Here is a 27,084-nt window from a genome sequence, read left to right as displayed (position 1 = left end):
GGCGGGGCCTGAGCGGGCGGGCCGGCCGGCGGGGCAGGGGGCAGGGGTCGGGGGTCGGGGGTCGGGGGCGGAGCCTGAGGGTGCAGGCCGGTGGGGGCGGGGCGGGGCTGGCGGCGGCGGCGCCTTCCAGTGGCTTGGCGGCCGCCTCGGCTTGCGGAGGCCTGGGTTCCAGGATCACCTGGGACCGCCTGATGTGTTTTCAGTCTTTTCTGACTATTGACCTACTGGGTTATACAAGTCCAGGGACAGAGTTGACGTCACAGAGCCCGTTAGCCAAAAAACAGCGCCAGGGGCTGCACGTGCCAGAAGTAATTTATCAAAACTCAGATCGTATTTCCCCTTAAATCAGCTTAAGTATAGTGCAATCGTAAAAGGGCATAGTCTGTGGGGTCATGACCGTCAGGGTTCAAAGTTCAGCGCTGCCACTTTTTAGCTATGGGACCACCGGCAATTACATGATCTCTTTGAGCTTCGGTTTTCTCACTGTAAAGGATGTGGTGGTGAGAATAAATGAATTGATACCTGGCAAGTGTCTGGAATAGGGCTTGGTACAAAGTAAACACAATATCCTGTTATCAGTATAGAACCTTTGGCTTTTCCCCCCTCACAAAATAACCTTCATAGGAAACAAATGAAAGCAGAACTGCTCTGGTTGAAGGTGGGCCCAGAAGCCTTGATTTCTCAATCCCAAAGGTTGTCTATAAGGTTCCTCTAATGGAATCTCCAAGCTTCCTAAAATATAGACAAAAACAACTATTATGGGAGAATATCCAAACTTCTTAGAAGGACAAACTGCTCTTTTGTATCTAATTTTTCTTGTGATAATCCGAACTTTTCCTCCTGCAGACAGTACTCCTTTTTGCCTCTGTGTTTTTTCTAGTTTGTCTATCGGCAGTGTTCTCTTTCTCCTTTTCCTATTTATCACTTAAGATCTGATTCAGATTACAACTCTTTCTTGGGTGACAATGAGAAATTCTCTTTTCATTGTAACCCCCTCCCACCTTCAGCATGGTGTAGACATCTCAGCAAAGATGGAAAGTTATTTTCCTCCTTGTTTTAGAAGAGTAGACAAAGTCTTTTGTGCTTATAGGGTTAAACGCTTTGTTCTCATGGTAGGGAAAGGGAAAGCAGGTAGATCCCCAAGGATACTGGGAGGAAGGACCTTTGAGAGAAGTCCGATGACCTCCAGGGCACGGCTCTGTGCCTCAGATGCAGTGGACTGCTGGAGGTGAAGTGCTTCCGGGTCCATCTAAAGAAGTGAAGGGCACATCAACAAATGGCGTTTTGGAATTCTCACCAGGTCAGAGGGCTCAGGCCAGATTTGAGTTAGTCAACTAACACTTGTGATGTTACTTGCTCCCAAAATGGCATGAAGCAATTCCCACCTGCTACGGAGAACTACAGAAATTATTCATATAGAAATACGTTCAGAAATGTTTAAAAAATAATGTCCTTCATTTATTTAAGGACAATGTGATGAACATCTAATAATGGATTAAACAACATCTAAAGAAACATCTGATATTTTTTCTCGTAAAAAATTAACAGCAACTTAAAAATAATTAAATTGTTTATATTAGCATCAATGCCACTGAAAGCAAACAACTTCTGAGGAACAAGGAGAACCTTATTCATGACAGCAGTTTTCAATAAATTTAATATGATGAAAATAGTTTTATTTTTAAAGATTGGCACCTGAGCTAACAACTGTTGCCGATCTTTTTTTTTTTTTCCCCCTGCTTTATCTCCCCAAATCCCCCCTGGTACATAGGTGTATATCTTAGTTGCAGGTCCTTCTAGTTGTGGAGTTTGAGACGCCGTCTCAATGTGGCCTGACGAGCAGTGCCATGTCTGCGCCCAGGATCCAAACCAGCGAAACCCTGGGCCACCGCAGCAGAGCACGCAAACTTAACCACTCAGCCACGGGGCCGGCCCCAAAAATAGTTTTTAAAATATCTTCTATATAAATGGTTCTGTACTTCTGAAAGCACTTCAATAAAAATAGAAATTTGGCTAATGATATATTTGGTATGAATTAAGTGCCAATCTTCTCTTCCAGTCTTACCTCTCACTAATTCTATCAACCTTAAGTGTCAATCATTTACTATATCCTAAGCTTTACTGTTTTTAAACTTTGCTAATATACTGGCCCTCCACCTACTTAATCCTTTCTTCACCTTACTCCCTAATATTAACCCACCAATGCAAACCATAGCCACCCTTGAAGGTCCAATTCAAGTGTCATCTCCTTTAAGAAGTTCCCCTCACTCAGACTCTGAATCCTTCCTTTGGATTACAGCTATTTGTACATATTTTATTTTCTTGTAAGGTTCTTGGAGGCAAGTATCATGTCTCATTCATATTTGTATTCCCCACAGGGTCAATCTCCCAACTAGAATACAAGTTCCACCACACAGAGCCCTTGACTATCATGTTCATCACTGTATTCCCCAGCAACCATAATGCCTGGCACATAGTAGGCATGTTATGAGAATATTTCGAGTGAGTGAATGAATGGATTTTAAAACATAAGCTCCATGAAGGCAGGGATTTGTCTGTTTTATTCATTGCAAAGTGAATATTTGAATATTACCAGGTGAATAAATGATTTTTTTGGAAAGCTTAGCATTCATTATAGACAACAAAAATTCTTCAATCTATATATCTTCACGGAACTCAAATATAAAGTATTTATGTTACCTTTCACCCAACTAATTCAGTGGATGATATATCTTTCTGAAAATAAGACACCTCCCAAAACTGTAAGAGCAAAATTTAAAAGAATCATAAAATGGGTGTTTACATTAAGAGTAGTTTCAGTTTTCTTCTTTGCACTTTTCTGTGTTCTAAATTTTCTGCAATGGAAATATATTATTTTGTAATCAGAAAAAATAATATTATTTTTAAAGAATGTAATGGATGAGATCATTTGCAAATCTATGGCTGAGGAAATTTTGAGGACACTCAAATCTCATCAGGGTTATTTGGAGTTAATACTTAAAGAGCTGAAACTTAGTCTGCTTAAAAAAAAAAAGAGCTTCTCAGAGGGAAGATGGATGACACCAGCCCTAGGAGAAAAGGGCACTGAAGAACAAGAATTTATTCTGTTTATCTAGCACCATCCTTGGAACTCTGACACCCCTGCTGTGGACTGAATTGTGTCGCAGCAAATTCTAACCTCCAGTGTGATGGTATTTAGAGGTAGGGCCTTTGGGAGGTGACTAGGTTTAGACGAGTCTTGAGGGTGGGGCTCTCATGATGGGATTAGTGTCTTATAAGAAGAGACCAGAGAGGCTGCACACTCTGCCCCAAACCCCTCTATTTCCCCACCATGTGAGGACACAGGGAGAGGAGGCTATCGGCAAGCCAGGAAGAGAGCCCTCATCAGAGCTTAATCGTGCTGGCACCCTCCTGTTGGACTTCAAGTGTCTAGAACTGTGAGAAAGTCAACGTCTGCTGTTTAAGCCCCTCCGTCTATGGTGTTTTGCTGTAGTAGCCCGCGCTGACTGAGACAGATGAAGCAGTCTAAGATCTGAACTCTTAAGTGGCAAGGAGTTTTCTGATACTGGAAGAGGATCTCCTGATTTGGTCAACAAACATTTATTAAATGCCTACTGTGTTCCATGCCCTGTGCAAAGTGCTGAGGATTCAAAGATGACCAAGGCAAGGCTCCCACCCCTAAGGGGCTGATTTAATAGGAGACAAACCTGTAAAAAAAAAAAAAAAACTGAAAAAAGGTTCTAAGTCCTCTGACAGAAGTGTGTGTAGGGTACATACAGCCTTCTTTCAGGCACCCAGAGGTTAAAGTAACCCTTTCTATCTGTGGTTGGGGTGGAGTAAATTAGCTTGGTGGGAGTCAACACTCTGTATCAAGTTAACTCTGAGTTCACCAACCAAGTCAAGAGCTGTGACTTAGGATGTGGTGATGAACCTGAGACTTCACACGGTGAGCCCTGCAGAGGCCAGTACTGGACAGAGTCACAGAGATTTAGACAGTGGCCATCCACCGAGGAGAGGGAGGAAAGAGCTTGCTGCCTGCTGTGCAAAATGGAACACGCTATCGGCAGGGGCTTAGTGGGCTCTTCAACTATTTCTTCACACTGAAGTTCCATTTCTGATACTTCTTTGGGGACTTGGATATTTATAATAACATTCTCATTTACTTATACTAACTGTACTTTGTATAAGTTAGTAAGTATTCAAAGCCTGGTACTTAAACTACTGGTGAAGGTGGGAACGAGCGCTAACTGCTGCGCCCTTCGGTCTCACGTGCCCTTTGCTGTCCAGGTCCTCATCGTCCCCCATGTCCCAGCCGAGGCCACCCCCTGGATTAGCTGGGGGCTCCTGCTGCAAGCTCCCTAGCACTCCTGTACTTCTTGCCTCACAGCACTTATCACACCATTCTTCAATCTCTTGTTTAATTGTCTCTCTCTTCTATCAGACTGTCAGATCCTTAAGGACACGAACAATATTAGTCTTAATAATGTGCCTGGGTCACCAAAGCCCTTTAGTAAGTATTTGTTGAATGGATCTAGTTTCAGAGTCTGTGAAAGTGGAGGACCAGATGAGCATTCGGTTTATGGTACCACCAAGGGGCACCTAACCAACGAAGTGCAGTTTGAAACATCTGTCTGAACTTCGGCATGAATTAACCCAGTCCAAACTGACAGCACAAACACTAAGGGAATATATTACCATGGAGTAACCAGTGTCAGGCTGACATAAAAATTAAGCCTGTTAAGGCTTCATATTGTGTTAGCTTAATAAGAATTAAGCTAGTTTTGGACAGGGGTGAAAGTCATGGTGGCAGTGGCTGGAATGGTAGTCTAATGACGAGAGGAGTGGACAGGCTATATGCAGATCAGCTTGGTGGGATCAGAAGATTCTAATTCATTCATTTAATACGTATTTAATATCTCCTTCAAGATTAGCTTCAACTTCAAGTTCTAGATTAAAGAGTTTAGATGGGAAGTGATAAGTAATAAACGCTGCAGGTATACAGCATGATAAAAGGTGTAAACTGTATTTAAACATGATTATTCTAGCAACTAGGCAGGAGTTGACCTAGACTAAAGAGAAACTTACGGGTGATACACAAAAGCCAAGATGGTCTGTTGAATAAGTGGGATAAAATACGACCTATGCAGATAAGCCTTTCTTCTAATATCATCTCTGTTGTCATGTCACAACGTCTGAAATTCCTGCCACAGAAGTCAGTTTTTTGGTCAAAGGTACTATCTTTAGAAAGCCCTTGTTAACATGCAAGAACATGCTACTAAGTGATGGTAACACCCAATACAATGGTACCTCTGACTCCCAAATCTGATCTTTCCATCTTCATAGGAATGTGAATGTTTATTGACAGACACTTCTCAGCTTCCTCATAGCTGGGTGTGGTTATCACCAATAGAAGGTAAGAGAAGAGATGTGTCTAACTTCCTCACAACTTTCTTAAAAATAAATTGCTTGCCTTGGACTTTCTTTTTTCCTTCTTCCTGAAGGCTAGAAAAGAGACATGGGAGAGATCTACTTCCAACCTGTGTCCTAAGCTAGGGCGTGGCGGAACATCAAGACAGAAGGACACAAATCGGGGCTGGCCTGGTGACGCAGCGGTTAAGTTCGCACATTCCACTTTGGCGGCCCCAGGGTTCGCTGGTTCGGATCCTGGGTGCGGACATGGCACCACTTGGCAAGCCATGCTGTGGCAGGCGTCCCACATATAAAGTAGAGGAAGATGGGCACAGATGTTAGCTCAGGGCCAGCCTTCCTCAGCAAAAAGAGTAGGATTGGCAGCAGATGTTAGCTAATCTTCCTCCGAAAAAAAAAAGGACACAAATCTCAGTAGACCTCATGAGCAGAGTAACCCTGTCAGCATCGACCAGGCAGCCAGTTTCATGAGAGGTAAATAAATTTCCATTTTCTTTTAAGTACTGTATTTCTTGTTTCTTCATTATAGCAGCTTAACTTACCCTGATTAATATGATATTCTTGAGAGTGGCATAGATTTGAAAATTGGCTCTCTGTCACCTAGAGAACAGGAAGAGCCTGAAGACGTGGGTCACAAGAAACAACTAAGAAAGGGCTAGACCAGGGCACGTCTTAGCGGGAGGCAAACTCAGAGGGGCCACTGAAGTGGGGGACTCTGTGGAGCCAGGCAGGAAGTTGAATGAGGGCTTTTGTCATCCAAATAGGTGCAAGAGGAAGAGCCAATGAAGATACTTTGTGTACATAAAAATTTTGGTGGGGCCAATCAGTTACAATACTTCACAGAAAGGTAGTAAGAGGGGCAGAAATGGAGAAGAGGCAGATTAACAGGGAAAGCGAGGGGAGAAACTGATGAGAGATTACAATGTATTTAAAAAGAAAAGAGGATCCAAAAACAACTCAAGGCATGAGAGGCTAGGTGGCCACGCATCATAAAACTGTGGCGGCAACAGTCACTCAGAGCGAGCTGTTGGCCAGCAGAACGCCACACCGAACTCGGTCTTTCCCCTGTTAATCTGATATCGTGGTAGTACATTAAAGAGTATTTCTCCCCACACAGATTAAGATAATGATGGAGTGTTTGAAGCAAAAAGAAGAAGATAGAGAAATCAGGCTAGAAATGTAGAACATTACCACCTACATGGAAAGGGTAATGGCTGAAAATGCTGTTTAAAGAAATAACCACACTTTAAGTTCTGTTACATTTTAAGCTTAAATATTATATATTTCAATATCTATCTTGATAAAAGCAGCCTCTGGTACAGCTTTCTAATCATATATTTAGCATTCTCTCTTTTCACCTCTAAACTTCTTCAGAGGGCTCTCCTCGAACTTCTCCATCATTATTTTGATGTGCAGCTTTCTGGAGAAGCCTGGGGCCCAGCAAACCAATGAGGAGACTTCCAATTGGGGCTGTGATGAGGATGGACAAAAATGCCACTGTCAACACATCCATTCCATATTCTTCTAATTGTTTCTCTCCATGTGACCTTGCTGTGTCCAAGGCCACGGATCCTATTGCAGCCTGTAAAAGTTTAATGGTAAAGTTGGACACAGGCATATAAGACAGGCACATAGAAAAAAGGTGAATTATTTTATCATTTGCAAAAACAAACTGCTTGTTCTTTTGTTCAACTAAGAAAGTTCTTTCTTTCAAAGTGTACTGCAATTGGTTTTGGTATTCTGAAAATTCTCCTGCCCTGGCATGGGGAAGGGATGGTGATTCATATGTACTTAGTTGCAGAAGGCAGGGTTACAAAAATATCAGGCAAATATATTTCAAAACACAAGGTAAATACAGCCTCATGATATAATTGACTATAAGACGATTCTGTATACTAAATTCCTTATGAGTAAAGAAAGTCACTGGTCATCTCACTCTTTTATCTTCAGGAATCTGGAATTAAAAAAGAACAAGATGAAAAAGTGCAGTGAGCCCTGTGGCCGAGTGGTTAAGTTTGCATATTCCACTTCAGCGGCTGAGAGTTTTGCTAGTTTGGGGGTGGACATGGTACCGCTCATCAGGCCATGCTGAGGCGGCGTCCCACATAGCGCAACCAGTGGCACTCACAACTAGAATGCACAACTGTGTACTGAGGGGCTTTGGGGAGAAGAAGAAGAAGAAAAAAGAAGATTGGCAGCAGATGTTAGCTCAGATACCAATCTTTTAAAAAAAGTGTAGTGATACTTACTGGAAGATGGCAAAGTTTTAAATGAAAAAACATAAGAATATGTATTGCTATAGAGCTAAACTAATTGTTAAACATAAAGAAACCTGAAAGTGGTAGGCACTGTCAAAACTTGAAGGTAATCTTATTAGGTATTTGGTGAACTCTTTGCCTTAGGTCTTGGTGAAATGTTTTATTTAAAATTTGTCTACTGGGAAGTATTATGAAAACCTTCATTTTCTTTTAGAGGCAAAATGCCATATTAGTGCACTTGGGAAAATAATATATTAATCAATCTGGTTATTCCCTTATTCCACAAAACACAACAATGTTGTCCTCTAGGACAATGAATCAGAAGAGAGAATGCTGGTGTGGATGAGACACAATGGCAGAGACTACTAATTGCCCACAAATATCTGAATGCCCCTTTTCCCTTCTAAACTAGAACTCCTGAGTGTTAGCTGGTCACATTGCTGTCCAAACCAAGACTTTTTTTCATCCTTCTTTGCAACTAGATGAAGCTATATATCTAAGTTCTGGCCACTGAGAGGTGAGCAGAAGTGATAAATGCTACTTTTGGATTGTTCCCTGAAGAGAAATGGACACTTGCACATCATTCTTTTTCCCCTTCCCCCTGATGAGAAATGGTGAACTGATGGAAGGCACATGCTGAGGACAGTGTCACCCTGCCAGCTCTGGAGTGTCCATGCTGGACTGCTGGTGGGAGAGAAGGAAAAATCTATCTCACTTAGTCCCTGTATGTGAGGGCTCTTTGTTATTTCAGGTTCCTTGTACCATAACTAATTCAACATTTCAAGAATTCTTGGCAAGAACTGCACTCATTACAATGTATATTTCTCTTTCAGTTCTCCGTTGTGTGTGTATGTTTTGAGGTTTGTAGGTATGCTGATTTAAAATATATTGTGATTTAAAATATATTTCTTACAGCAGGTCATGGACCAAAAAGTTTGAAGAACACTAATATGGAAAAAAACATACAAGAAAGTCTTGTTTCTTAGGCAGTGGCAAAAGAAGAAAAAAGAAAATTCCATACAATACTTGCTTCACAGTACATACATTATTCACCACATCCAAGATAATTTCTCCTTATTATAAATTTGCTTTGACAGCAGGAAAGTGCTGTCTTTCAAATTTTAACCTTTAGAAACAAATCTTTCAAACCAAAGCTACTAGAGTAATTATTTTGATAGTTACCTAATAAAGTTACCAGAAGTAGTGTAGAAGCTGGAGACACTGAGGGAGAAACTATTCCACTTATTGTACCATATAAACCTCACAGTATTCTTAGCCATTATGTCCCAGACATCTTTCAAAGTCTGATGAAAAAAAAACTTCTCTGGGATAATGCCCAAACCTATAGCCACACCAAATCTGGCATATAGTTACAGAGCATACACAACCCTCAAAGTTTCCTAAATTAAAAATATCTGATTTTCATCTCATGAAATAGAAATTTACATATTTAAATAATTGCAAAATAATCAAGGATGCAACAGTTAAATCTTGTTTGCTATAATTAGTCTGAAAATATACAATACAATCAGGGCTATTTGCAACAAATGATAATCTATACAGTTCTAATTTAATTAGCAATTATAGGTATTCTACCAAATGCATGGTCAATAATTTCAAGCACCTGTTAGTGCCTTGTTAGAGTGCACAAATTTTGGGTCATGTGATTGAGACAACTGACAGGAAGTACAGCTAGTTTGAAAAATTTAATATTAACTAATAATCTAGGAAATCAATAAAGCATTTTCTGAGTTGTTTCTCAATAAATCTTTCTCCATTATATATAAAGACCGAGGTTGAGCATAACTGATCATCAATCATATTGACAGTGAAGTATTTCCAAACACTAACATGGGCCGCGCTATTTCTGTTTCACTCTCTTCTTAGAAGACATCAAAACGAAAAATCTCTAGGTGATTCAGAGAGCTCTGACTGATGAAAATTCAAACTCTTCCCTCCCTCTACTACTGCTTTCTAGTAACATAGGGATTTATTGGATTTTCAGTTGTACCCTGGAGATCTAAAGAAATTTAAATGAGCCATCATATTAAAGGAATCAGCATACCAAAAATAAAACTTTTAGAGTAGATTAGTAAAAATTCTTTTCATAAATCAAACTTTAGTTACTTTTGTTCACCAAATTTGGACAAGCCCTCTTATTCAAAATTTTAAGGGATCATATTGAAATAGGAGTTAAGATCCATCATTACCTGGACTGTGGCCTTTGGAAGCCATGCAAATGAAATAAATATCTTTTCCTTTATGTTAAAACCAGCAAAACACACCATCAGAAATGTAGTCAAAATTCGTATCAGTACTGCAATACCCAGGGTGGCAACACAAAGGCCTGTAAGAAATACTCAATTTTTAGACATAACGAAATACTGGGGAAGAAATGGAATCTCCTGATTATTGATTCAAAATTCTATCAACAGAAATAATCTAAAAACATTAAAAAATTAAAAAGACAAAAATGATTAGGCATAATTTGTCAAAACATCAATATTAAGGATCAATCAGACCATTTGTTTAAAAGAAGGTATTTGCCCTAAATTAAAGCCAGAAATTAACTAAATATATTTGAATTTCCACAAAGGAGATTTGAATGTTATTTATCTTATGCTTTATAGCAAGAACCACACTTTTTCCCATGTGTTTATTTAACAAGAATTTATTAAACTATAACTACGCATAACAGAATTTGGACTAGGTTCTGATACCCAAACACGCATAACGTACAGACTTTGCCTCCATGAACTCCAAAGTCAGAGGAAGACAGAAACATAAAGAACCAAAAGGTGAGTGCAGTGTAAATATACCGGTAAGAGGGCGCAGAAGAGAAAAAACTTAATATTTTCATCAAAGTGGTTGAGAATTCTTTACAGACGATAAGACCAGAGGTGATATTCAAAATATTTATCAGCAAGTATGGAGGCAATCAGGCAGTCAGAAGAGAGCTGGCTGGGCACTGACCAGTCAGAATAGACACTGGCTTCTACACCTGTTTCCCCATACTGGTGTGTGCACTGACTGCCCATCACCCTGGCTGATGTGTACAGCTACTTCGTTCAGTCCTTCAGAATCCTTTGCTGATAAAGGTAAGTTCATTCTGATTTGCAAAATAAGAGATTGTGACTAGGGCAAGGCAAGCTACCGGACCTGAGAAAGGCAAAGCTAAGGTGAGTACTAGGTAATAGGGTGGTTTTTGAAAAAGTAACATTTGTTGAGTTCTTGCTCTGTGCTAGGTTCTGTATTAAGCTTTAAATGCATCTCTTTACTTAATCTTTACAACCTGTGGAGTAATTATTCTCACTTTACAGTTGAAAAAAAATGAAGATCAGAAAGGATAAATAACTTTCTCAAGTTCAAGAGGCTGGTAAAACACCAGACAGACATTGCTTGATGCTCTATTGTGAATCTGCAACATGGTTTCTTTATGAAAAGGTTCTGTGGCTCTTTATTGGAGGGTATTTTTCCCAGCGTGGTAGATTTTCAAAAGTATTTGTTGCCTTAAGTACAAGATACAAAAGGGACGATCCCATTCCCAGGAGGGAGCAGTCTGGGGAGGATGATGAGGAAGCCTTGGACACACTGAGCCTCAAGTTTTGTGGGATTTACAAGTGGTGATGTCCAAGCAGCAACTGGCTATGTTGAATTCGAGATAAAGATTTTGCAATTACATAGTTTATAATCGAAGCCACTGAGTGTAGCTGAGCTCAGAGAAATGATACCCAGCGTGAAGTGTAGAAATCTTTTGAAAGAACTTGGAGGAAGAGCAGCACTTAAGCCATATATAGTGTAAAGGAAGACTCAGAGGGCACTGGAAAATGTAAAAATTCAACGTAAAAAGTGTTGTAAAGAGGTCAATAGCGTCCAATGCTGCTGAGAGATCAAGTCAAGTCAAGACTAACACGTATTTCGTGTATCCAGCAATACGACCGTGGTGAGGGCGGGGCTGGTTGTGGAATGGGGCAGAAGCTGGGCTGAAATGTTCTGAGGGAGGGCATGAGAGTTGAAATGGAAAAGGGGGACACAGTTACCTCTTTAGAAAAGTTTGAAAAGAGGAAGAGAGAGAGAGAGTGGTAGGTGAGGGGGGAAGTGAAATGAAGAAGGGATATATATATATATGTATATATATTTATTCAAATTTTGACTGTGGTAAAATACACGTAAAATTTACCATCTTAACAATTTTTAAGTGTACAGTTCAGCAGCATTAAGTTAAACACTCACATTTTTGTGCAACCAATCTCCAGAACATTTTCATCTTGCAAAGCTGAAACTCTACACCCATTAAACAGCAAGTCCCCATTTCCCCGCCTAAACCCTGGCAGCCACCGCTCTCCTTTCTGTCCTTATGAATTTGACTCCTCTGGATGCCTCACAGGAGTGGGATCATGCGGGATTTGTCTTTCTGTAACTGGCTTATCTTACCCAGTGTAATGTCCTCAGGTTCATCTATGTTGTCACATGCGTCAGAATAGAAAGATACTATTTTAAGATAGGAGAGATTAAAATCTGTTTCAATTCTGCAGAAGAGAAAGCTGTGACAAGGATATCTGAAGATGTGTCAGAAAAAGGGGAGACTCTGTGTGAGATCTAGAAGGAGGTGGCAGGGATGGGATCCCTAGTATGGACGGAATAATACTGTGATGCAAGAAAAGAAGGAAATAATGAGTACAGGTCTTTCTTGATGTACGATGGGGTTACATCCTGATAAACCAATCATAAGTTGAAAGTCAACTTTAAGTCAAAATATTGTAAGTCAAAAATACACTTTGGGCTGGCCTGGTGGCATAGTGGTTAAGTTCGCACCTGCCGCTTCAGCAGCCCAGGGTTCCCAGGCTTGGATCCCAGGTGTGGACCTAGCACCGCTCTCAAGTCATGCCGTGGCGGTATCCCACATACAAATTAGAAGAAGACTGGCACAGGTGTTAGCTCAGCAACAATCTTCCTCAAGCAAAAAGAGGAAGATTGGCAACAGATGTTAGCTCAGGGCCAATCTTCCTCACCAAAAGAAAGAAAGAAAGAAAGAAAAAGAAAAAAATGCATTTAATACACCTAACCTACCAAATATCATACCTTAGCCTAGCCTACCTTAAATGTACTAGGAACACTTACATTAGCCTACAGTTAGGCAATCATCCAATACAAAGCCTATTTGATAATAAAATGTTCACTATCTTATGTAATTTCTTGACTACTTACTGAAACTGAGAAACAGAAAGGGTAGAAGTGTATGGGTCGTTTGCCCTCATGATCCTGTGGTGATTAGAGCTGCAGCTCACTGGCGGCTGCCCAGCATCTCGAGAAAGGATCATATGGCATATCGCTAGCCGGGGAAAAGATCAAAATTCAAAATTCGAAGTATGGTTTCTAATGACTGCATATCACTTTCATACCATGGTAAAGTCAAAAAATCCTAAGTCAAACCATCGTCAGTCGGGGACCATCTGTATACGTGTACAAATTAATTTTTGAGTATGGTACTAAAAGTCAACAGTTTTAATATGATGGCTTTTGAATGTATGAATGAATAAAAGAATGAATGAACAAACATTTCTATCCCATGGATACATATTATAGAACTGCCTAATTATCTTTAAAATTCTGGCCCTTGATCAGGACAAGCCTAGATGAACATTCTTATCGTTGGAAAAAAATTTTAAGGCCTGCATTTTCTTGATAGTAGTTAAGAGCGACACTTTTCTTTACAAGCAACAATATTTAAGGCATAAAATTTACTGTCTTAGATTGACAAACATTCTTTTCTAACCAACTGCTTAAAAGATCAGTATTAACTTTTTATATAATTGTGACAATGGGAACCACCAAATATAAACCTACTACAGATACTACAACTGAATATAAAAAGTTGATTTTAGCAAAAACACTACTTTGAAATTCTCACCCACAGTTTCTGGTCTGAGAGATGCAATAGATACCTCTGCTCCAATCAGTCCAAAGAGAAGGGGCTGGAAGATATCCCAGGCCACTGCAATAATCTTTTCAACCTCTGCCTAAAAGAAACACACATACACATACAGGGATTTTTATTATGTGAAGTTAGAAGATCTAAGAATTTTACTAATTTGAAATCTGAGTCAATTTGACCTGAGATAGGCTTTATCTATGTGGCATCTATAAATAAGAAGGTAGCTAGAATACAGCAAAAAATTGCATAAAGATACTTCTAACAGTTAAGGTATTACATAAGGTGCGTTGGTGTTGGTTTGCAAAAGGATGTTAACTATAAAGAATCTCATCAAGTCATCTCAGGAGGACTTCGACTTCTGAATACATGATGTGTGTGTCCATAATACTTAGTATTACTTTATAGTTAATTTTCACTCAACAATATGATTAAAAGATCTTGTAATATTTATACATATATCTAGAAATGCACCTTATTGCTGCATAATAATGTATGATATGGAAGTACCATAGTTTATTCAACCATTTCTTTATTAATAGACCTTTAAGTTGTTTCCAATTTTATTTTATTATAAAAGAATACTGTTTATGACTATCTCAAATCATGCACAAAAATAAAATTCCGGTATAGTGAAGTGCTGTGCCAGTTATTAACTTACTGCCCCTCGGCTCCAAATCCTCCTTTCAATTGTTGCTCTGCAGAAGATGGAGCCAGGGGCTGGCCCAGTGGCCGAGTAGTTAAGTTCGCGCGCTCTGCTTTGGCGGCCGCGGGTTTCGCCAGTTCGATTTCTGGATGTGGACGTGGCGCTGCTCAACAAGCCATGCTGGGGTGGCATCCCGCATGCCACAACTGGAAGGACCCACAACTAAAAACACACAACTATGTACCGGGGGGCTTGGGAAAAATAAAATCTCAAAAAATGGAGCTGGACCCTTTTAAGTCTTTCCCCTTTGCTAGCTGGACCATATTAAATTTTGCCACTAGAGGGCGCCCAAGAGCTACTCCAAGAGGAAGGCGCTCGTCTGGTTCGGTGGCTCCTCCTAGCAGGATGCTTCCGCACCGGGTCCTGCGGCCCGGGTGGCTTCTCCAGAGCCAGGCTCCTAGGGTGTATGGCGGCCAGCAACACTCAGCGGTCAGCAGCTGCCCCCAGCCTCCTCCTCGGGTGATTTCATAGCCAACTGCCCTGGGCAACATACCACCCCATACACCTTTAGAGGGTAGATTTCCAGCAACTTCTGCAGGCAGGGTACCATGGTGACTTCTCTGCCATCCAGTGAACCAAGGCTCTAACAAGGCTTGGGTTCTCAGCCCTGGGTGCCAAAGTAGGTGGGGTGGGGTGGGGAGGTGGAAGCGGATGCTGCATCTCAGCCCTAGGGGTTTATAGCTGCTATTCCTATATTCTTTAGGGGCCTCTTTACATCTTACAAGACAATCCCCAGTATGGTTAATAATAAGCTTTCCCTATTCCAGTTACTATATGGTTTCTTATTCCTTCTAAGACCCTAATTGATATAAGTACTAACTTTATAACACACAATACAAAAACCCTTGGAAAAGATTGACATAATTGACTAGAATAAAACGAAAATATTTTGTGGCAAAAGAAACCATAAAAAAGGATAGGTGACAAACCAGGGGAAAATATCTGTACTATGTGTAACAGAATAAGGAGCAATATCCAATCAATAAGAAACAGACATAGAACCTAATCGAAAAATGGGCAAGGCATACGCACAAGTAATTTGTACCAGAAGAAACACAAGGGCCAAAAAACATGAGATACTAAAACTCAGTAATCAGAGAAACACAAATTAAAATGATATACCATATATTTTTTTGGGGGGGGAAGCCATCATATTGGAAAAAAACACTAAAAAGTTTTAATAATGTCTAGTATTTATAAGACTGTAAGGAAACTCAGCAATTGGTAGGAGAGCAAATTGATAATGCTTTTTTTGTAGGGCAATTTAGCAGTACCCTTAACAGTGTCTAAGAATTTACATTTAACAGATTTTTTCAATCAACTAATAAGAATCTATGTTTTTGAACGACATTTTAACATTTTTTTACCATTTTTACACATCTAAGGATCTATACTTTCATTTACGTACTCAGCAGTTTGACAAAGGAGGATTACCTCGTTTCCCTATTTTCTTAATTTTTGTTATTTCTGGTATGTTTATTAAGGTGAAGATTCTATTTCCTCTTAGTTTATAAATGTTTAAAGACACCGTATATGAGGGGTTGGTTGATTTATTTATATAGTTCTATTCCTATATCATTATAAAGTTATGTTTTCACATCGTAAGGAATCAGATCATGACTGAGGTTCAAATTCTGCCACACACCAACTGCAAGCCACTCGCCTCTCAGCACCTAATTTTCCTCATTTGTAAAATGAGAGGTTTACATTAGATAACGTCCAAGATCCTTTATCACTTAATGACAGTGAATCGTCTGCCAAACTAAGGTCCAGATGCCACCCTTCTACATATCTTTAAATTTTACTTTTTAATTTAGTTTTTAGAGTATATCATAGCTAAAGTTCAGACTTTAGCTGATATCCATAGTTGTAAAGAACAAAAATCAACTCTATTAATTTTAGGTTACTTAGCCTTCTGTTGCCATGACTAATGGCTTAACAGAAGTCCTCGAAAGTATTTCATGTACTGAGAACTCCAATGAAAGCAGAGGCATATTGAGTTTTCTCTATCAAATTGTTTTTATTTCTAAACTTGGACAAAGGCCACAATTTGGTTTTTTTTTTTTTTCTCGCTGAGGAAGATTCGCCCTGAGCCAACATCAGTTGCCAGTCTTCCTCTATTTTGTATGTGAGCTGCTGTCACAGCATGGCCACTGATAGACAAGTGGTGTACATCTGCGCCTGGGAACTGAACCCAGACCACCAAAGCGGAGCATGCTGAACTTAATCACTAGACCACCAGGGCTGGCCCCACGATTTGGTTTTTGATTGTAATACTGTAGACTAATTTAATATCAGACATGGCCCTATATATTGTAAAACTTAAAGATGAGAGAGAAGCCACAATGTACCTTCTTGTGGGTTTTTTTGTAACTTCAAAACTAAAATGAATCTGTTTATAAAGAAAATAGAGGGGCTGGCCCCGTGGTGTGGTAGTTAAGTTTGGCACACTCCACTTTGGTGGCCCAGGTTTGCAGGTTCAGATCCCAGGCGTGGACCTACACCATTCATCAGCCATGCTGTGGTGGTGACCCACATACAAAGTAGAGGAAGACTGGTGCAGATGTTAGCTCAGTGACAATCTTCCCCAAGCAAAAATAAAAAGAAGAAGATTGGCAATGGATATTAGCTCAGGGTGAATCTTCCTCAGGAAAAAAAAAAGAAAGAAAAAGGAGTCATCAAATAGGCTAAGTACAAAAGAAGACATGAGTTCAGAGGAATGAAGACTGTGGTGTCCACTGAAAGTTAAGGCCACTTTACCTATCTGTATGCACCATTAGTAAGAATCTTCAACAATGGAAATCACTTTCCATTATGGACAAAAAGAGAAAGTTAAGAGAAACAGAAGTTTCATCATGAGTTAAATATCTACTTAAGCTGACACTTCTCTTCTTAGAGAGAAGATTTCAAGATTCAGAAGATTGAAAATATATCAAGAAAAACATCCTGTAGCTGTTAAAGTCATCAGAAGAAGCACTGCATTTGAAAACAGATGAAAAATATAGATGAAAAAGGCCTTAAAAAAGTGAGTGCATTTGAATACAATAATGGCAAGATTACAAGGAAAACCAAGCAGGAAAGTATGAGATAATGTCAGAAAACTACAGGCGCAAACAAAATTTTATAAAATATTGTAGCTTGTCAAAGCATAATTCAACAACAATATAGCTACAGCAGTGAGTTTACAAGTGTTTTATTTCCATTTTCCCACATAATAGCCACAATAATTCTTTAGTGATTATTATTATTTTTCTCAGTGTACAGTTGAGGAAACTGAGTATTAGAGAAGGTAAGTGACTTGCTTGGGATTACACATCTAGACAGTAGAATCTCTGGGACTGGAATCCCAATTTCCATAGATTAAATTTTATGCTCTTTTTATTACATTGTGCTGCTCAGAGATAGTCATAAAAATTATTAGTGTGTTCTAAGCACTTTGCCTTATATAGATTATTTCACTTAATCCTCCACTCTATGAAGTTGTTGCTATTATCATTCCCCACTTGAGAGATATGGAAATCGAAGACTGAGAAGTCAGATACTTTGTACATGGGCATACAGCTACTCAGGTGTAGGGCTGAGCTTAACCCAGGAAGTCTGAGTGCTCAGACCCTATGCTACACCATGGAACAAGGAGGAAAAGCAGTCCAAAACCTGGACTCATTGGTTTGGTGCCTCCAGAAGTAGGGACTTGCCTGAGTACTAAATTAGAAAAGATATGGAGAGTGTCTGCCACATAAGTGATTCAATGAAGGTTTTTTTACCCTGTCTTTAGGAAATCATTTTCATATACTCAAACAGTGTGTTTTCATCCTGGCTCTGCCACTTATTAGCTTGGTGACCTTAGGCACTCTATCTACTATCTCTAGGCCTTGGTATCCTCATTTGTAAAATGGGTCTCGTATCTACCTCTCAAGGTTATTGCAAAGAATAAATGAGATAACATAGGTAAGATTTCACTAGGAAAGGAATCTTTAAGAAAAAATAAACTGAGGAAAGGTCATAATAAGAGATTGATAGATCGGACCACGTGAAACTATAAGATATTTGTGTGTTAAAAATGAACAATAAAAAAAGGCACAAAGGGCTAATATCATATATATAATCAGTACATTCAACTTTAGGAGATAATGGACAAAAAACCTATCAAAGAAAAAGAAAAAATACAAATAGCTAAATATATGAAAAAGCATTCAATTTTATTGTTAAGCAAGGAGGCATAAAACAAAAAAAGATACCACTTTTGACTATCAGTAAGGATAAAAATTAAAAACAATAATATTCTAAGGCAGTGTTTCACAAAGTGTGGTCCCCAGGGAAGCAGCATCAGCATCACCTGGTAACTGATCAGAAGTACACATTCTCAGGCCCCACCGTAGTCTAACTAAATCAGAAATTCGGGAGTGGGGTCCACAAGTCCAATTTAACAAGACTTCCAGGTGGTGCTAAAGTTGGATAAACATTATTCTAAGCTGATGACGATGTAATGATATAGGTACCTCACATATTACTGGTGGAAAAGTAAATGGATACAACTCTAGAAAGCAACCAGTTTGGTAATACGTGTCAAAAACCTAAAAATGTTCATGTTATTTGACCCAAAAAATTTAGCATTAAGAATCTGCCCTAAGGAAACGATATTGGATTTCAGCATAATTTAAAATAGCAGAGACTGGTTTTAAAAAGCTTATGGTGCATCCACGTGTGTGTGTGTGTGTGTGTGTGTGTGTGTGTGTGTAAAGAGACATACATAGGAGATTAACCAGAGGTAAATATGAAAAAAAAAGCTGTCAGTTCTCTCTCCGGGTTTTGGGATTACATTGATCTTCTATGTAATCAGCCAGGCTGCTGGCAATTCAGGCAAAGTTATGGCAAATGCAGAAAAACAGATGATTTGTTTGGTTTATAACGGTCTTTTCTACATGACTCACATCCTCGTTTTCTGAAGAATCGTGTAACCGGAACTGGCCGGGCCCCCTCCCTTGTCTTCTGCGCGAGTGGCTCACGTCCACTTGCGGTGGGCACCCGTCTTCCCCTCGACGTCTGTTGCTAAAACTACTCTTTTATGTTCTATTCCAAATGATATGGTTCCTTTTCACTGTTTATTTTTTATCCTATCATTTATTAATTTACAAACAATCTGAAATTGCAAAGTTTGGAAGTATAATGTTTTTAATACACTTGCTATATGTTATTCGAATAGATGTCGAAACATAAAAACGTGCCCTGCACAATGATGGTATATTCTGGTCACTTTGGAGTCGATAAACCTGAGTTAAATCCCAGTGCCACTTTCTAATTTTGTGACCTTGGACATGTTATTTAAGTCCTTCTGACTTACAGTCTCTATAAAATGTAAATGGTAATATTTTTTCAAAGGTTTTTTTGATGAGAATAAATGAGAATATCCCCTCACTGGCTAGCACAGGGCCATACGGAGTGGCAATAAAAATTGATTAATTCTCTTCCCTCTTTTCACCCATGACAGTATAATATAATGAGTTGGTTGTAATTTTTGAAGACTTTTAAACAAGTGACAACAGAAAGCATTTACCTATAAAATTCAATTTGAAGAAACTTACTACAAACATATTTGAGAATTTTCCTGTTGAATAAATGAAAGGAAATAAACCAAAATAGTTTACAGAGCTGTTGGCTTTAGGTGGAGAAATTACAAATCATTTTTTCTTTCCTTTTATCTGACTTTTAAAAAATTTTTCAAAGTTCTACAATAAGCATATACCGCTTTCATACTCAGAAATCAAATAAACTTTATTCTAAACAATATTCTCTTTGGTAATTTATTTTTTTAAATGCTAAAAAAGGTTACCATTCAAAAGTGAAGGGACAGTTTGTAAAATGCTAATGTCAGGCAAGCTCCCAGATGCTCGACAAGGGTCACAGTGCACACACAGTGGCATGCCTTCACGGAGTGAAGACTGCGAGCTCTGTCCCGGACAAGGGGGCCAGAGTGCTCCGAGAGTAGTGCGCTGGTCAGCAGCCCAGGCAGGATGGAAGGCACTCAGCAGTGAGCGCTCAGCGAGGAGCCAGGGAGCTGAGATCAGACCCGAGACTGAACAGCAATGTGTGATCACCTGCCTCGGCCTGCAAGGAAAGTGAAGCCACGGAAAAGCAAATTTTGACAAGAGCAAATGTTTACAAGAGATGAGGGATGATAAGAGGACCCAATTTATACTGGGAAGTTTATGTTTTAGCTTTCCTCTTGTCAGATGTTAAGTTACGTGAAATCACAAAGGAGAATTTAATAATACGGGTGCTGCTAAGGAAAAAAAAGTAGACCTGAAATAAGCCTTACAGCCAAGCCTCCCCAGGAGGACGCAGCAGCCCTGGGCCCATGCAGTGCCTGCAGCAGGGCTCTGCAGAGCCTTGCTCCTTGCCTGCAAAGCCCAATCCACTGCGGCCTGCTTTCCTGGGGCCTCAGTCCCTTATCTACACAAGGCTCCAGGCAGCCCCACCAATTCACCCTCCTCTACAGCAAAGGGATGCCCAACTGCACATGTCTTGCCTCCCGAGAGTGAAAGCCTCCAACGGAGTGCCATGTGCCCACAGTGAAGCCCTGCCTCTACAGACCTCTGCAGAGACCGCTCACCTGCAGGGCACTGCACACCCAACCTCAGGACTGATAATCAACATATATTTTTCATGTAGTATTATTTTAAGCTGAATTATTTTCAACAGTTGTCTTTGGTTTTCCCAAATGATATATGTGTATTTAGTTTAGGTCACCCACATCTAATTTCTTCATGAAGCAGAATAGTATATGATCCTCTCAAGTTCAAATCCATAAAAATGTACCTTGAAATTAAATAAATGGCAACCAGCTAATTTCCATAATACACATAAAGGAAATGAATAATTTTAATGATCTTGAAAGTCAGTAAGAAAAACAGACAATCATAAAAAATGGGCACAGGCTTTTGAATAAACTGGCTAGTAAATATATGACAAGATGATTAGCTCCACTTGTAAAGAAATACAAATCAGATCAATAATGAGAAACATTTTTCACCTGTCAGATTAGCAAAATATCTAAAGATTGAAAGTACACAGATCAGAAAAACAGATCCTTTCACAAACTGTTGGTGGGAATATAAATTGGTACTGCTGTTTAAGAGGGCAACTCAAGGGGCTGGCTGCATGGCTGAGTGGTTAAGTTCGTGCACTCTGCTTTGGCGGCCTGGGTTCACCAGTTTGGATCCTGGGCACAGACCTACTACACACCGCTTGTCAGGCCATGTTGTGGCGGCGTCCCACATAGAAGAACTAGAATGACCTACAACTAGGATATACAACTACGTACTGGGGCTTTGGGGAGGAAAAAAAGAGGAAGATTGGCAATAGCTGTTAGCTCAGGGCCAATCTTCCTCACCAAAAAATTTTTAAAAAGCATACGTTAAAAAAAGGGCAAATTGATACTATCAAAAGTATCAATGTGCATACTCTTTCATAGAGAAATCCTATTTCTAGAAATTAATCCTATAGATACACTCAAAGATATGCTATATTTTGTTGATTTTAAGAAACACACTTTTTCATTTCTGAAATTAGGAAGTGATGTCATAGTTTAATTGGCAGCATTCTTTTTCTCTCTTGGTGGCATGTAAAATAATGGTGCTTCTTAGACTTGATAGTGTCTTAGTGGTATATGCAAGGATATTTTATTGATGCACTTTTTGTCTTGGCAGAAAATTAGAAACAATTTAAATGTCTGTTAAATTAAATTTAGGCAGGAAACTGGTTAAATAAAGTACAGTACAGCTATACAATGCAATACTCTGCAACCCTTACAAAGAATAAGGGAGGCATCATGGAAATATGACCATGATACATTTTAAGTAAAAACATCAAGTTATAGATTGGTATGTAACAGGAAAAAAGGAAGTGTATGTGTGCATTTGGGCATACGTTTGTATATGTACAGAAAATAGCTCTTATGATTAATTTTATTAACTTGATATTATGAAAGTATCTGGAAAAAAACTAATCTAATCAGAAAGTAGTCATGAGAAGAAGAACTTAAAATGAAATTCACCTTTTCACTGCTCCATCCCATGCCTGCAAGGAAAGCCATGAGCAACGTACACAGTCCTCCTGACCCAGGGAAACCAAGATACACACTGCTGAACACCGACAGCACAGACAGCCCCAAAACAAGGCACGCCCGCTTCCATACAAGTTTGTCCTTGAGGAGAAAAAACGTGGGTTAGCTCAATTATTTCATAGAACTGATTTTTAATTATTGATTTTTCCATATTCAGGACTTAGTAGAAAATAAAAATGTCTGTATCTGTGCACATAAATGCATGACATAACATTTACTTTCTTTTCCTTAACAAAAGTAGAGTTAGCATGTGTACAAACGCAGCTTCCCCGTTCAGGAACCTCAGTGAGCCTCCTCTGAAGTCATTGACGCAGAAGTCCGCAGGGCTGAACGGAGCAGCAGAAAAGAGTGTGTGGGCTTTGGAAGTGGACAAATTAGGGTTAAAATGCAAGCTCTTTCCCACCATTGGCTATGCAGTGGCCATATTACTTAGCCTCTCCAAGCTTTGTTTCCTCCTCCTTGAAAGCAGTTACATCATGGGGTTTTTGTGAAGCTTAAAGATATGATATCTCTATTATTTTTAGGTTCTCTATTTACTCTTTAATGTGATGCTCTCCAGTTCTTCTTTCTAAATCTTTGAATACCAAGAAACTCTAGGTGGCTGTAGACTGAGAGGAGTCTGTGGTGTTGATTTTTAAAATCTAAGCAATGTGCTCCTCTCTTTCGTTACTTGTCCCTGTTCAGCCTTTAAACTTCTTGATTGCTTTAGAAGGCAGCAGGTCCTTAGAAGGGTTCGACTGGAAGCGCACAGGCCCTGGCAGTGGATGAACTGAGTTCATACCCAGCTCTACGGCGTTCTAGCTACGTGACCTTGTTTAAGTCATCTCTCCCTGAGCCTCAGCAGTGAAATGGTCATATTAAAGGTATTCTCTTCATGGGTTATTGTGTGGATTGCACTAGATCAGCGCTTCCCAACAGAACGATCAGTGATGCTGGAAATTTCTATGTCTGTACTGTCTCTGGAAATGTCCTGTGTCTGCTGGAGCTGCATGTAGATAGTCGCTGCCCTGATGAGCACAGCGGGACTTTACTCAACTCACCTGTCATTTTATACACAGTAAGCAACAAAATGTAAGCCATCATTTTTCTTTGCACTTTGTTGCATAATTAGAAAATCCTTGAATTTTCTTTTATGCATTCATAAAATCTTTTACAGACTATTTTACTTGGAGTTTTTTTGCAGCACAATAAAAATTCAAATCAACATACATTCTGATAATGCAAACATTAATTTTCTTAATTAAAGTTTTACTTCAGTTAAGATTTGAATTCCATTCAAAATGCTCTGAAATCTCAAAATAACACCAATTCTTTTAGAAAAGAAAAGATTTTTATATGTTTACCTATCAGAAGAGACTAAAGAGGGTAAAGGAAAACAAACAAGCCTTTGTTTCTCATTAAGAATCACTATGTACAGTAAAGAACTTCAATCTACTCGGTGAGAAAGAGACTATATTTTAATGAAATGTTAAGGTCTATCTATTTGATAGTATTAGAATCTAAGGTATTTTGACACTAAAACCGTGGGCCCAAAGAACCATTTTATATCTTGATTTAGTTGAGTATTATGAATAATAATAAAAATAAAAAATAAATTAATTAAAAAAATAAGACTTGCGGGGCTGGCTGGGTGGCGCAGTGGTTAAGCTCGCACGTTCCACTTCGGCGGCCCATGGTTGGCCAGTTCGGATCCCAGGTGCAACCTATGCACTGCTTGTCCAGCCATGCTGTGGCAGGCGTCCCACATATAAAGTAGAGGAAGATGGGTACGGATGTTAGCTCAGGGCCAGTGTTCCTCAGCAAAAAGAGGAGGATTGGCAGCAGATGTTAGCTCAGGGCTAATCTTTCCTCAAAAAAATGAAAATAAAAATAAGACTTGCATATCCTATTAGTTTGGAATTCATGTTATTTGTTTTACAGTGCAAGCTGAAGTGTACAGAATATAAATAGGAGAAGAAAATCCCAGGACTGCATTAACATCTTCAAGGTTTAGCTGTCTTCCTAAGCCTCACAGACAGCACTGACAGAGCAGCAAGCAGTTTTAAAATGGGGGTCATTTGCTAAATCACGTCCTTCACATGGCTCTGAGGGAGTGTTCCAGAATGTTTTCCCGTGACATTTTAGAGCACGACTTTCCCACAGATGGTTTCCTTTACCTGGTCACTGCTTGGGAAGTACTGAATAAAAAATCCAAGAAGAGCCCCAGCTGCCACACCAATTACTACCTCCAAAATGCCTCTGAGGACATTAAAAACCGTGGAACCTTAGACACACATAAAAAAAAATCTTCAGTCAGAACTCTAAATCCATAAATACAAAGACTTTACTTCAATCATCACACAAAGCATCTGATTACACAGAAGGAAAAGTTTACAGATATTTCCTGCTCTCCACAGTCTTAAATATATGTGACTTAAAGTGTCTAATAAAATGGGCCTATCTTATAAGAAAGGTATGCATTATTAGAGATAAACTTCAAAATAGGCATAAACTATGATTTGTGCACTTTTTTGTACATTTACTTCAAAAAACTTTACCTAAAGGGCCTAAGAAAATATGAAAGATAAAATTCATGATTCAGAGCTAATTGGTATGATATGCATAGGCTGGGTGAGTAGACTGATCTAGTTTTCAAACAGCCATTTAATAGCCTGATTTTTTTTTGTGTGAGGAAGGTTGACCCTGACCTAACATCCGTTGCCAATCTTCCTCTTTTTACTTGAGGAAGATTGTCGCCGAGCTAACATCTGTGCCAGTCTTCCTCTATTTTATGTGGGACACCGCCACAGCATGGCTTGAAGAGCAGCGCTATGTCCGTGCCTGGGATCTGAACCCACGAATCCTGGGCCACTAAGGCAGAGCACACAAACTTAAACCATTACCCCACAGGGCTGGCCCTACGAGCCTGATTTTAAAATAACAAATGTACACTGATTTTAGTAGGTTTGATATGTATAGAATACAGGAACTTAATTTGAGAATTAAAATCAAGAATCTTTTCTTACTATGATGAGTGTAAAGGACTCATTCCTTCTTGAATGTTTATTCTAAAAGCAAACTGAAAACAAATTATTTTTGAAATTGCTCTTAGAAGAATCTTTATTTCTTACTCAGCTTCTTTGAAATAATAGAGAGGTAAGTAGAACCAATATTTTCCCCCATATCATACAGAACTTAGGAAACTTTAATTAAAAAAACTTTGTGAACACATTGTGCAGAAAATTATATTAAAGTTGCTCAAAGGGGCCGGCCCAGTGGTGCAATGGTTAAGTTCACACATTACGCTTTGGCGGCTAGGGTTTGGCAGTTTGGATCCCGGGTGCAGACATGGCACCACTTGGCAAGCCATGCTGTGGTAGGCGTCCCACATATAAAGTAGAGGAAGATGGGCAAGGATGTTAGCTCAGGGCCAGCCTTCCTCAGCAAAAAAGGGGATTGGCAGCAGATGTTAGCTCAGGGCTAATCTTCCTCAAAAAAAAAAAAAAAGTTGTTCAACACATAAAGCCCTTCTTCACACACTATTCTAAGAAAAAATGTACTAACTAGTTATTGTGGGTTTTTGTCATTGTGGTTTAGAGTACACAATATGTCACCCCAAATATGCCACTGGGGCATAAGGATTATTCTGAGTTGAAGGCAATTGAGAAGAAGCAGATATAAGAAAAGCTCTCTGCCCTCTCACTATTTGCCCAAAAGCAGGACATACATTCATAAAGGTGTCCCCTCTCCTTTTTACCAGGAAGGACAGAAGTTAATCACTGAGACAACTTGGGACACTTATGGGCCCTTATCAGCCCCAAGACAGCACCAGAGGAATTCACATCACAAACTTTGCTAAAACAAGCCCTTATCTACCGTTAGGTCCCCATATGTTTCTTTTCCCACAATTTGCTGCCTCTAGAAGCTCAAAGCTCCTTTATCTTGTGCTTCTCCACATAATTATTGTTCTTTGCTAAAATGCTGAACAAGCCCAAATTCTGACCGCTCCTTTGACTTACTCATCTTTGAGGTCTTGTGTAAGCACAATGCACACGTTAATAAACTGTTTTTCTCTTGTTAGTCTGTCTCTTGTCAGTCTGATTACAGGGCCCCAGTCAACGAACCTGGTGTGGGAAACGGTTTTTCCTCCCCTACAGTTTCAATTATCTTTTGTATTTAAAAAAATGATTACCTCTGTAGTAGTTTTATTTAGCTAGGACAGCTCTCTATTAGGTAATAGTGTGACTGTCAAAAACATTTATCTGTGATAATAGTATACGTTGCAAGATATTACAGTAAATAATTTACTATAAATGTGTAGAAAGTAACTAACCACTTTCAGTCTCCCGTATAGTAAGATTGTTTAAAAGAAAAAAAGACTTCTTGGGCCCCACCTCTGAAAATTCTGATGCAGTAAGTCTGGCCGGGCCTGGGATCCACATTTTAAAGAGGCTCCAGGTAGCTCCTATCCAGATGGTCTAAGGACTGCATTTAGTAGGGCAGGGCAGAGGGTACAGAGTATTGTCAAGTAGGAAGGTTCTTCAGGCTAGCCCCACCCCCACCCCCACCCCTCAGATTATGAAAACCCCAGCAGCCGCTCCCCACGGCCCTCCCTACCCTGCTCCTGTGTGATTTTAATGCAAACTCTGTTGCTCTAAAG

The 27,084-nt window shown here is 39.5% G+C and overlaps 1 protein-coding gene across 10 annotated transcripts in view; it reads right to left on the bottom strand.

Moving 5' to 3' along the window:
* Positions 1-6,678: 6,678 nt before the first annotated feature.
* Positions 6,679-27,084, bottom strand: part of LOC139042831 (sodium/hydrogen exchanger 9B2-like) — a 59,704-nt gene continuing 39,298 nt past the window's right edge. For 5 of the 10 annotated variants that reach the window (XM_070503374.1, XM_070503379.1, XM_070503375.1 and 2 more), the window contains 5 exons: positions 24,602-24,708; positions 22,377-22,526; positions 13,597-13,705; positions 9,896-10,032; positions 6,679-7,009 (listed from right to left, as the gene is read on the bottom strand). In XM_070503374.1, coding sequence (XP_070359475.1) covers positions 6,788-7,009; positions 9,896-10,032; positions 13,597-13,705; positions 22,377-22,526; positions 24,602-24,708 — 725 coding nt within the window. In that variant the 3' untranslated portion in view covers positions 6,679-6,787. Of the gene's footprint in view, positions 7,010-9,895; positions 10,033-12,893; positions 13,018-13,596; positions 13,706-22,376; positions 22,527-24,601; positions 24,709-27,084 lie in introns of all 10 variants that reach the window. The other 5 variants (XM_070503376.1, XM_070503380.1, XR_011499981.1 and 2 more) reach the window with 4 other exon arrangements.

This window comes from Equus asinus, unplaced genomic scaffold, assembly GCF_041296235.1.
Source record: "Equus asinus isolate D_3611 breed Donkey unplaced genomic scaffold, EquAss-T2T_v2 contig_1, whole genome shotgun sequence".
In the NCBI taxonomy this organism is placed as follows: domain Eukaryota; kingdom Metazoa; phylum Chordata; class Mammalia; order Perissodactyla; family Equidae; genus Equus; species Equus asinus.
Note: the sequence above shows the minus strand (reverse complement) of the source record. Positions and strands in the feature narration are given on the sequence as shown.